Source organism: Euleptes europaea, chromosome 17 (assembly GCF_029931775.1).
Source record: "Euleptes europaea isolate rEulEur1 chromosome 17, rEulEur1.hap1, whole genome shotgun sequence".
NCBI classification, from domain to species: Eukaryota; Metazoa; Chordata; class Lepidosauria; order Squamata; family Sphaerodactylidae; genus Euleptes; species Euleptes europaea.
The window spans coordinates 49,965,414-49,977,036 of NC_079328.1; the positions used below are offsets into that span (position 1 = coordinate 49,965,414).

The 11,623-nt window shown below is 48.8% G+C and overlaps 2 protein-coding genes across 3 annotated transcripts in view; one reads left to right on the top strand and one right to left on the bottom strand.

Annotated features, from left to right (window-relative positions):
* GALNS (galactosamine (N-acetyl)-6-sulfatase) overlaps window positions 1–6,856 on the bottom strand; it is a 49,846-nt gene extending 42,990 nt beyond the window's left edge. The window contains exons 1-3 of the mRNA XM_056862550.1: window positions 6,725–6,856; window positions 1,241–1,364; window positions 723–797 (exon numbers count right to left, since the gene is read on the bottom strand). Of these exons, the coding sequence (XP_056718528.1) occupies window positions 723–797; window positions 1,241–1,364; window positions 6,725–6,850 (325 nt within the window). The 5' untranslated portion in view covers window positions 6,851–6,856. The remainder of the gene's footprint in view (window positions 1–722; window positions 798–1,240; window positions 1,365–6,724) is intronic.
* A 454-nt stretch (window positions 6,857–7,310) lies between these two features.
* Window positions 7,311–9,677, top strand: TRAPPC2L (trafficking protein particle complex subunit 2L). 2 transcript variants are annotated; one of them, XM_056862682.1, is made up of 5 exons: window positions 7,311–7,364; window positions 7,996–8,172; window positions 8,858–8,941; window positions 9,064–9,143; window positions 9,569–9,677. In XM_056862682.1, exons 1-5 carry the CDS (start codon window positions 7,332–7,334, stop codon window positions 9,612–9,614), a joined length of 420 nt encoding a protein of 139 aa, XP_056718660.1. In that variant the 5' UTR covers window positions 7,311–7,331; the 3' UTR covers window positions 9,615–9,677. The 2 variants fall into 2 exon arrangements, with proteins under 2 accessions (XP_056718660.1, XP_056718659.1); XM_056862681.1 differs by having other exon boundaries at window positions 7,996–8,168; window positions 8,854–8,941.
* Window positions 9,678–11,623: the final 1,946 nt, after the last annotated feature.

Here is an 11,623-nt window from a genome sequence, read left to right on the forward strand (position 1 = left end):
TGCCCTCCAGATGCCCTTGCCTGGCGTAGCAGAAAGAACATATTTCTCAAGGACTGGGTTTCAAACAGATTGTTAACCTACGTTATTAACATGCAATTCCTTCCACCATCCCTTTTGCTGAATGTTAATTAACCCAGCCAGGAAAACAACTTCTTTTATCAGAAGGCACAAGAGCGAATTAACAACTCGAACACTGGCATTTGTACTATAGCATGAACATTTGGAGACATTCTCTTTTTGCACGTGTGGGAAGACAGAAGCCTCACACTTGTCCCCGCAAACAGGGCCAGGGGCACCCGGCCAATCTGTCTGCACAAACCACCGCTCAGAAGCCTTCATTGGGAAGCAGCTTTCAGATTTTAGTAAAACTTGCTCCCAAGTAAGTATGCTTAGTACCAAAGCCTAGAACATATGGAGCTGCCTCCCACTGAATCAGGCCCTTGGTCCATCACAGCCACTATCACCTACTCAGACTGGTAGGAGGTCTCCAGGGCCTCGGGCAGAAGTCTTTCCCGTCATCTGCTACCTGATCCTTTTAACTGGAGATGCCAGGGATTGAACCTGGGACATTTTGCATGCCAAGCAGATGCTCTACCACTGATCGACAGCCCTTCCCGTTACGAAGTCTGTGCTTAAAAGGAGGGCTTGGATGAAGAGCCCAGCCAACATAGTTAGCAGTTTGCCAAAACTCAAGGGTGATTTGTAGGAGAAGAAGCACGTACCATTTCTGGCATGGGCATTTGTGGTGTAGAAGCCATTCCGGATAGGGAGGCGACCTGTTAGTAACGCTGCCCTGGCTGCAGGAAGAAATTACAAAAAAAATACAGTGGTTTTACTGTCCTTGGAACACTTCTGGCCCGTTCTGTTCTATCACAACAGTTCTGATGTATGGGTGTTTCACTGTTCCTGCCCCCCAACTGGCCTAATAGCGCTGATAATCCATGTGGCTGGAGGAGAGCTTGGGGGGAACTATTGGATGCCAAACTGTGGTGACAAACATGCACTTCCTGATGCGCCATCTGGGAGCTCTGCCACGTTTCAGCCATGATCTCGGTAAACATCTTTCTCTAGCACTCAAGGACTGCGCTGCTACTGCGCTGGATGGCACGTCTAACGTGCAAAGCACTTCATAACCTTGGTGCTTAATAACGAAGACAGTTGTTCCCCACAGCCGCACAGCGACCCCATGACAGATTCAAACCAAGTACCACTCTTCTAATGGGTGTGGAGTTTTACTCACATGGAGAACAGAGAGGATTGGCAGCATAGAAGCTTGGGAAAAGCATTCCTTCGGAGGCCATCCGGTCTAAATTTGGGGTTTCTTTGGAAGGATGCCCAAACACACCTAAGTCACCCCATCCCATCTGCAGAAAGAATCCACACACGTGAGAAATAAAAGGTGATTAATCAGTCTGTAGCATAACCGACATACAGCGCAGCCTGGAGAATAGGCAGGCATTTTTCTCATTTGGCTACCTAAAAGTTTTGCTGCAGGATTCCTCAAAGTAGGAACTAAGCAACACACACACCCTCCACAAATTACTTCCAGCGCTCCAGGCTTAAGAGAGGAGCAACTGCTGTCAACTCCACTAGTGGGAAGGCAATGCCGTTTAAGGGGGAGGGCCTCCAGAAGGGAAAGAAGCTTGCCAAGAAAACATAACTGAGTCATCCCTGGCAAGAGAACGTCAACACAAGGAGCTGGGAGTGAGAGAGTCCTGTTCAGTACCAGCAGGAGGAGGTCAGTGGACACCCTGTCTCCTGCTAATCAAACCCACTACAAAAGGGCCAGGGAGACCTGCTCCGAGCAACAATCCTCTGCCACATCGGGCCCAAAGGTCCACCCAGCCCAGTCTCCACCATAAGAACCTGAGGAGGTCCAGACGGAGACAGCCAAAGCGCCACCCACTAGTTTGCAGCATCTGTTGATCAGAAGACACCCTGCTTCAGAGCGTGGAAGTTCCGTTTCTCGCGGAAAGGGCAAATTCTTCTAATCCTTTTTAAAAGCAACTTAGGCAGCGGCCATCGCTCCATCCTGGGCAAATTAATTCTAAAGGCAAATTACGCACTGTGTGTAGCCACGCCAGTCGTTTTGTGGCGGTTGCGTGAATCCCCCCTTCGCGGGGCAAAGTCAAGGGAACGTCCAACCGTTTGGGAACTGCCACCTGCCGCTAAACCACTCCTGACCCCGACTCCACCTCAACTTTTTCTGACACCTCTATACTGAACATAAAAAGAAAGCACAAGGGAACAAGAGAGAGAGAACCTTTTTGTAGTATAGAAAACGCTTATATCAACGGGAGCTCTTTTTAAAAAAAAAATTACACCAACAATTTCAGGCAGCTAAAAATGGGGGTGCAAGAAGTAATGGCCTGAAACTAAAAAACAGGAAATTCAAGAGAGACATTAGGAATCATTTTTCTAACAGTTTAGGTTAGCTGAGCGCTGGAATAATTTGCTTAAAATGGCTGATGAATCACAATTGCCACAAGTGCCCAGGAACAGACCAAGGCCTCAGCCAGACCTGGATACAGGCAGCGACTCGGCACTGCTAAATCTTAGGCCTGCACAAAATGTTATCCAACGCAGAGCACCTTCATACCGTCAACAGGAATACACAGAGCAGAAGAGTTGGTTTTTATATGCCGACTTTCTCTACCACTTAAAGGAGACTCAAACTGGCTTACAATCACCTGCCCTTCTCCTCCCCACAACAGACACCCTGTGAGGTGGGTGGGGCTGAGAGAGTGTGACTAGCCTAAGGTCACCCAGCTGGCTTCATGTGGAGGAGTGGGGAAACAAATCCAGTTCACCAGATTAGCCTCCGCCACTCATGTGCAGGAGTGGGGAGTCAAACCCGGTTCTCCATATCAGACTCCACTGCTCCAAACCACCGCTCTTAACCACTACACCACATACGGGAGATGGCTGGGAGAACATTTCCTGAAGCCTGAGATAATACTATTTAGTGCTTATGTGGCACTTTCGAGCATTCAAAGTGCTTGACAAACATCCCTTTGCTGTAAACCTTACAACAGCCTTTTAATGTCCGTCAGCTTTATTCTCCCTGTAATGGGGGGTGGGGGAGAGAATGGGCTGTGACCCGGTGTTTGCTTATGTGGTGTTTCACTAAGTAAATATTTTGCGTGTGCTTTATTTCTGTGATTTAATGTGGGGTTTTAAACGTATGTTGCTGAGATTTAAAACGCAGGCCTCTACAGTACGAAAGAGAGGGGCTGGATGTGTGCGTTATGATTGGACAGTAGCTGTACCCCAGGGGGGCAGAACTGACTGGTTTGGAGAGAGAAAGTGTGTTCCTTGTGTGTGAGAAAACATAGAAACATATAGTTGGAAGGGACCTTATGCGTCATCTAGTCCAACCCCCTGCACAATGCAGGAAATTCACGACTCCTCCAGTGACCCCTGCTCTATGCCCAGAGGACAGGATCCCTGGCCAATCTGGCCTGGAGGAAAATTGCTTCCTGACCCTAAAGTGGCGATCGGCATTTCCCTGGGCATGCAAGAAAGGGCCAGGAGAACTGAGCACTGACTCATTCGTTCCTGCCCTCCCTCTCATGATCAGTTCACAGAAGAGAGCAGAGTGGGTGAAGAGTGTGGAGTGCGAGAGAAATCTGTGTTCTTTGTGGAGGTTATGAGCCTAAGTGGCAAGTGAGGAAAATAAGCCTTTGTGGTTAGGTCTATTTATAAACCTCTATCGTGTCTCCCTTCATCCATTTTTTTTGCTAGGATGTAAAGTTCCAGGCTCCCAGGCCTTACCTCATAGGAAAGGTGCTCTAACCCCTTAATAGTCTTGGTCATCCTCTCCTGTACTTTTTCCAGCTCTGCAATATCCTATCTGTGATACGGTGACCAGAACTGCAAAGAGAACAGGGTACAGGCCTCTAAATGAGGCCTCACCATAGTTCTATACAGGAGCATTACCATAATTAGCCATTTTATTTTCAACTCCTTTCCTAATCATTCCCACAGCTGAGACTGAGGGGCATCCTGAACAACCAACACATCAGGCCCCAGAGCCTGTCCTTCTGTGCAACTTCCAATCCCAAAGGTGAACAGTCTCCGTGCCACTGCATCCTTCTGTTCCCATCACAGAATCATAGAGTTGGAAGGGACCACCAGGGTCATCTAGTCCAACCCCCTGCACAATGCAGGAAATTCACAACTACCTCTCCACCCCACACCCCCAGTGACCCCCACTCCATGCCCAGAAGATGGCCAAGAGGCCCTCCCTCTCATGAACTGCCTAAGGTCATAGAATCAGCATTGCTGACAGATGGCCATCTAGCCTCTTCTTAAAAACCTCCAGGGAAGGAGAGCTTACCACCTCCCGAGGAAGCCGGTTCCACTGAGGAACCACTCTAACTGTTAGAAAATTCTTCCTAATGTCTAGATGGAAACTCTTTTGATTTAATTTCAACCTGTTGTTTCTGGTCCAACCTTCTGGAGCAACAGAAAACAACTCGGCACCCTCCTCTCTATGACAGCCTTTCAAGTACTTGAAGATGGTTATCATGTCCCCTCTCAGTGTTCTCCTCTTCAGGCTAAACATACCCAGCTCCTTCAACCTTTCCTAATAGGACTTGGTCTCCAGCCCCCTCACCATCTTGGTTGCCCTCCTCTGGACATGTTCCAGCTTGTCTACATTTTTCTTAAATTGCAGTGCCCAACCTCTCTCCGCCCCTAAATTCTTTGACAAAGCACAGACCAAATCTTCAACCAAAGGGGTTCCATTCCCTGGCAGCTTTTCTGTATTGAATCAAAGCTCCAGTAATTCCAAATATCCATCCAGTACCTGGAAACACATGAGCCCCCAAACACAGTCTCCTGACCACAATTAGCAGCCAGCCAGCCACTCAAGCAAAACGCTTCCAATCTTCACCAACTCCAGGGGCAGGGCCGGTAACTTGAGAAAAGCCCCCTGGAGCCGTCAGCCCAGGGCTAGACCCCAGAGCCAGAGGTCATCCTTGAACAACGGTGTGCAGTGATCGCAAGAGTGCTTCTCTCCTGCGACAAGCAGTTACATGGGCCTGTGAGTAAGGAGCAAGACCTCCAGACAACAGGGACCAGTATCCGTTTCCAGGCATTTTAGAAGTTAAGAAGTGCCCTCATTTCTAAAGAAAAGCCCCTTCCCCACCACACGGGAGCCAAAGCCTATTCCAAAGCCTGGGCTCCACGCCTTAGCCCCTGCAGTCCAGCGGTCTCCACCCTCTCCGAGTTCACACAAGCACCTCAACCACAAGGTGATGTCAATTCCAAGGAAACTCACATGTGCAAATCAGCAACCACATCTGAAGCCCCCGCTGGGCTGTCGTGCCGCTCACTCGACATCACCACACACACACACTTTTCAAGGGAGAGGCGATTCATACATGCAGCAGCAAGCGGAGTGCTCAAGTGAGGAGGATGCAGGAGAAATCAGCCCTGGGTTCCAAGACATGGACTCTCTCTCTCTCTTTTTTGCAGAAAAGCCGATTCCCAGCTCTTCCTCGCATGGCAGCATGGCCAGGAGGAAAAAGAGACAGAAGTGGGCTAAATTCTCAATGGGGTGGAGAGAAAGCAGGTGCGGTGTCCCCCAAGTTTGCCCTTCACTTTCTCCCATCAAAAAGAATGAGATTAGTTTCCCATTTGGGCAAAAGGAAAAATGCTGCACCGCACACTCCAGTGATATCTAGTCGGAAACATCTGATGCCGCCACCTGAGACCTGTGGTGACAGATGTTTAGGGTCCTTGTATTGTACAGTACTGGCTATTTGGTGTGACTTTTATGCACCTTGAGTGCCTCTTTGCAGGAGAAAAGCATTTGAAAATAAAATAAAGAAGAATGCTGCTGAACGTGTCTGAGATAGCTTTTCTAAACCATGGTTTAGCTTTTCTATACCATGATTAGCTGTTGACAGCACTTTGGTTCCTCCAAAAAAGGGGGCCTTACCAAGAAGCGCAAAACACAGTGAGGAGAAAGGGCCTTTTGCTCTGTGAACTACTGGAGGGTTATGCTGCACATGAGTCGCTTGTTGGAGTGAGGGTGAACACATGAGGCTGCCTCATACTGAATCAGACCCCTCTTGGTCCATCAAAGTCAGTCTTGTCTGCTTAGACCGGCAGCGGCTCTCCAGGGTCTCAGGCAGAAAACGGTCTTTCCCATCACCTACCTGCCTGCAAGAGGACAGCCGCCTATATCAGCTTATATTATCTATATCATCTTACAGGCCTCCCCCCCTTCTCCCCCTTGAGTGGGAACAACACAAGCGAAGGGTTGCCACCTGTATCGTCCGTACAGTTTTAAACCTGGTGCGCCATCATGTTAGGCTTTAGAATTTTATTGTCGGTTTTATCATGGATGTTTATATTGGTTGTTGTGTTTTAAAATTATGTTATGTTAGGTTATCAATCTAATAAATAAATAAATATAGTTCCCTTTAACTGGAGATGCCGGGGATTGAACCTGGGACCTTCTGCATGCCAAGCAGAGGCTCTCCCACTGAGCCACGGCCCCTCCCCTACAGTGCGACTGACTTGTGGAACTCACTGCCACAGTGTCTGCCACCAGCTCAGTCAGTTTTACAAAGGGGGACCGTTTTACTCGCTCTTCACTGTCAAAGGGAGCCTCCACCTTCAGGGGCAGTCTACCTCTGATTGCCAACTGCAGCCTCCATGCCTTCAGGGCCAGCCCCTCCCGCCCGCCTCCCTCCCTCCCCACGGGGCTCACGTCGTCCATCAGCAACACGACCAGGTTGGGGGGGCCCCGAGTGGCGTTGGCGGCCCCCGCCAGGCTCGGCCCCCAGACCAGGCCGCACAGAGCCAGCAGCCACCGCGGCCACCGCCCCGTCGCCATGGCAACCGCGCCAGGCCGGGCGCGAGACCCCCGGGCGGCCCACGGCAGGGGGGGAAGACGGGCCAGGAAGAGGGAAAGGCCTCCGCAGAGCTGCTCGGTACCGCCAACTTCCGGCTCTCATTCGAACGTGCGGGGCAGTCCGTGTAAAGAGGCCGGAACGGGGCACCCTATAGGGATTCGGAAACGGGGAAGAGAAGACGGAAAGGAAGAAGTGGGCGGGGTGAAGATAAAGAACAGATAAAGAAATCCCCTCATTTAGCTGCGCTGATCCCCGGCCCCGCATATGACAGCGGTCGAATGGGAACCGGAAGTCTTTGAAATACGGCCAACTTTTCCCTCTGGGAACAAAACGAGCTGGAGCGCGCCCAGAAAAGCGGCTTCGCGTCACGTGAGCCGGCCGTTCGATCACGTGGCTATAATACGGGGGCCGAACGCGCCTGCGCGACAAGGGGGAAAGAGAGCCCGCTTGCCAGGATCCAAGATGGCGGTTTGCATCGCGGTAATCGCCAAGGAGGTGGGGGCGGGGCCCGAGTGGGTCTCCAGGAGGGGGAGGAGGGTATTTGGGTTGGGGGCCGACAGGGGAACTGGGGGTTCACTTGGGGGGAGGGGGGGAGAGGAGATACAGAAAGACCTGGGCGGCCCTGAGGAGGGGCCGTGGCTCGGTGGTAGAGGATCTGCTTGGCATGCAGAAGGTCCCCATTTAGACCTAATTGGATCGTGTGGAGGTTTGCAGCGGCCAACCCTCATTAAAAGCAGGTGCCTGTGATGCAAATGGTTCAGGATTTGAACCAAGGCTGGATATTGTTTCATTGTGTACACCTCTTTGAGTTGGAGGAAGGTGGCATGTAGATATTTCAAATAAACGATCCCTTTACAATGGGAGGGGGAGCTAATGTTTAGGATTTAAAATGTTTTTCCAGCTCGGATTTTAGCTATGGAGACTGTAAAATCCTGCATTGCCGTTAGCCAGCCTATGGTGGCTTGATCAGATAGGGGATCTGTATTAAGGTTAGTCTGAGATGCTGCTGCTTCTAACTTTATCTCAAAGGCATCCTGTTGTTGTGGGTTGGCGAAGGGGGGGGCAAGACTTGGATCACCTGCCAGATCCCTTTCGCAATTCAGTGCCTTCTCATTTCTCTCTCTAGAACTACCCTCTGTACATTAAGAGCACCCCAACCGAAAATGAACTCAAGTTCCACTACACAGTGCACACCTCCCTCGATGTTGTGGACGAGAAAATCTCATCTATGGGGAAGGCTCTCGTGGACCAGAGAGAGCTCTACCTGGGGCTGCTGTACCCAACAGAAGACTACAAAGTGTATCTTACACACCTGTCCCATGTGGGCAGGAAGATCCTTTTTAAAAAAAATTCCTTGAGAATGATAGTTGCGGAGGGCAGCCATGTTAGCCTGCAGTAGAACAGCCAGACTCAAGTCCAGTAGCACCTCAGAGAGCAGCAAGATTTTGGGTGTATAAGATTTGAGAGTCCAAGTAGAGGTATCTGATGAGGGGAGCTTTGACTCACAAGAGCTTATACCCTGAAAATCTCTAAGGTGCTCCTGGACAAATCTACCCTTAGAATGAGTTAAGACTAAATTTAAATATTCACTTCATGGCCAGCAAGACAAAACCCTCAGAACTATGCCACAGCCATGCATCTTTCAGCTGCCCTCCTGTCCAGTTCAAAAGAAATTCTGTCCCCTGTTGAATTGAACCTGGGACTAAACAGGGGTCCTGCCAGCATTCAACTGTTCCAGGGGCTTAACAGATGCAACTGTGTGCAGCTTCTTCTGCCAGCGAGTTGAAGTGCCTGAAATTTAGCACCACTGAAGCCCAGGAATTAAAATCAGCAGACATCTAAGTATTTGGGCCAGTGAGAAAGCGGAAAGAGAGGCTCCCCCCTCCGCTTCATCTAAATCCAGCTTCACCTGGATGAGCAAAGGCATAAAAAATATTGGCTTCCTACAGCAGGCTGCAGATATATTTCTTGACCAGCTGAGCAGATACGGCTACGTGACCAACTCTAAGGTGAAGTTTGTTATGGTGGTGGATTCTTCCAACACGGCGCTCCGAGACAATGAAATCCGGAGTGTAAGTGGGGGGGGGGGAAGAGAAAGCACAAAGCCTGTGGGATCAGGACTGCCACTTCTACTTGCCCAAGGCCAAGAAGCTCCTGTGTGATTGTAACAACCCAAATCTCTTTCCCCTTTTAGATGTTCAGAAAGCTGCATAATTCTTACACAGATGTAATCTGTAACCCTTTTTACAACCCTGGGGATCAAATCCAGTCCAGGTAAGCAAGGGGGAAGGGGGCTCCCACCCCTCTGAATCTTCCTTGGTCTCTTGCATCTGTCAAAGTCTTGGTTCTTGACCCAAGGCAGACAACTGGATTTATACTAAGGGGATTCGGCAACATGCTTATAAAGCTCTGCTGATCCCATGGGCCACCTCTGGCCCTGCGAAGAGCATCATCTGTCCTCACCGTACCAGATACATGATACAGAAACACGCCAGCGAAAGAGGGGTGCATGGAGCAAGCAATGGCCTCTTTTGCCACACGCTGTTCTGAGCATCTCTGGTATCAAATCTTCCTGCAGAGCACGTTGCTGCAGTGCCCATGAAGCAGGAGTGTCCATGGAAGAAACGCCTCTTTTTGCTTGTGTGTGTGTGTCTCGTCTAAGTTCCTGCTGCTTTAACATTGCCTATTCTTCTTTCAAGGGCCTTTGACAACATGGTGACATCCATGATGGTGCAGGTTTGTTGAAGCTCTTGCACCTTCTCATACCTCTTCTGCCCAAAAAGACGAGCCCCTGTACAGTATTGTTTGGTTATGTTCTGCTTTCTCAAGCCCTGCTATGCTATGTAAAAATAAACTTCTTGAAAGCAAAAGATGGTAAGGTAGTAACCAGACTCATGCTCTACCAGGACAGCTTTTCTATACATTAACATGCTTCAGACTAGCCCATATCATTCACATCATAGTGTTACCAAATGTGCTCAGGACAACACATGTGAATTTCCCCATCAATGTGAATTTCCCCATCAATGTGAATAAGATTCCTCTCCAGGCTCAGAGGGAAATAAATACTGCACGCCCAGAGGTTTGGGATCTAAATAAAGAGACAGAACTCCAAAGCAGACTTCAAAAGGGAAACCGAGGCTGTAATAAATTGGAATGATCAGAGTTTATTTGCACTACAGCAGCAATTCACTGATCCAAAAATACATCTTTGTGGAGGTAGGTAACTCAGGAGTAAGGGAAAGTGGAACCTCAGTAGAAGAAGACCTGGAATGGCCACAGATCTTTCCAAACTCTCACGTGGACAGAAATTGTGACTTGCAAGCAGTGTTTCCCCACACCTTTCAGAACAGTGTAGCACTGTTTTGATACTCGAATACTCTTTTCCCTCTACCAGCTTGTCTTCAGTCGTCCAGGAGAATATGAGGAAGGGCTGTGGCTCAGCAGAAGAGCTTCTGCTTGGCATGCGGAGGTCTCAGGTTCAGTCTCCGGCATCTCCAGTTGAAAGGACCAGGTAGGGGATGTAAAAGACCTTTTTCTGCCTGAGACCCTGAAGAGCTGCTGCCAGTCTGAGTAGGTAGTACTGACCTTGATGGACTGATGGTCTGATTCAATATAAAACAGCTTCACATGTGTGAAGGTTTGCACGCACATGTATGCAGAAGCCTTTATATATGTACACACCTATTGTGCATGCGTGCTGTGTCTCCATGTATGGTGAGCCTTGCAAAATGTAAACTCAGTCTTAAAAGGTACAATCCAGCAGATGCTGCATCTAATAATTCTGCTTTTCATAGAGGTTTGCATTATGGGAGCGTTTGAAGTGGGCAGCTCAATGGAGAGACAGACAGAATTGCATTGTGGGTTTTGTTTAAGCAGCAGAATAATTTATTTTGATAAAAATATTGACATCTTACAAAGACAGCTTTCACAGAAACCGCATTCTCTGTTCAGAGAGGCCCAGAACACAGATGCTTAAAACTCTCCACTCTGTTTGAACCTCTTTCTACTCATGAAGGGCACTGTCCTTTGCACTGTTCTCCTGCGCAAGCCCCGGTGAAATTAACAGCGCTTCCTGGTCACTCATTTCCACGGGGTTTGCGCCAGGAGAACAACCCAGCCCTTAACTTTTTTCCCCCCAGTGACTTAGGGATAAATTACAATTTTTTTAGCTAGTCAAAAAAAAGGTCATTTTTCATCCTGCCCATGAAGCCATCACCCAGACACACACACCCCGGTCCTGCAATTCTAGAGTTTGAGCAAAGGAGCCCTAGAGAAATTAGAATTTGACAGACATTTCAGTTCATTGGCAGGAAGAACAAAACGTGAAAGAAAATTAAAATTATCGGGAAAAGTGCAGTTCACAAGGCAAGGTGATAATGGTCTTTCCCCCCCTTTTACAAGCCATTATTAATGGGCTTCAAGAGACAATTTTTTTTGACCTGTTAGGGATGCACAAAGATGCATTTGCATTAACTGTTCTGATAAGTTTGGGTTGATGGAAAATCTGAACAGAAACGTAGTCGATGAATGTAACAAATAAAAACTCGCATTTCACTTGAGGCAACTTTTTTTAAAAAGGGGGGGTTTACGACGGGAACATTGATCAAGCATGCATAAAGGGGACCAGACAATGAGATTCTCCCCTCGGTGGCTCTCCTCCTCACAGCTTCTTCTCTGCTGGCCCCACCTAACCTATAAAAGCCCCTTAATTCCTTGGTCCTTCACAGCCCTTTCCGAGCTGCCAAGGTGAC

Excerpts from the sequence above, each read along its gene's own strand:
- TRAPPC2L (XM_056862682.1), top strand. The coding sequence starts at position 7,332 with ATGGCGGTTTGCATCGCGGTAATCGCCAAGGAG. Across the intron at positions 8,173-8,857 it reads CAGAAGACTACAAAGTGTAT|GGCTACGTGACCAACTCTAA; the intron begins CTTACACACCTG and ends CTGAGCAGATAC. Across the intron at positions 9,144-9,568 it reads GGGGATCAAATCCAGTCCAG|GGCCTTTGACAACATGGTGA; the intron begins GTAAGCAAGGGG and ends TCTTCTTTCAAG.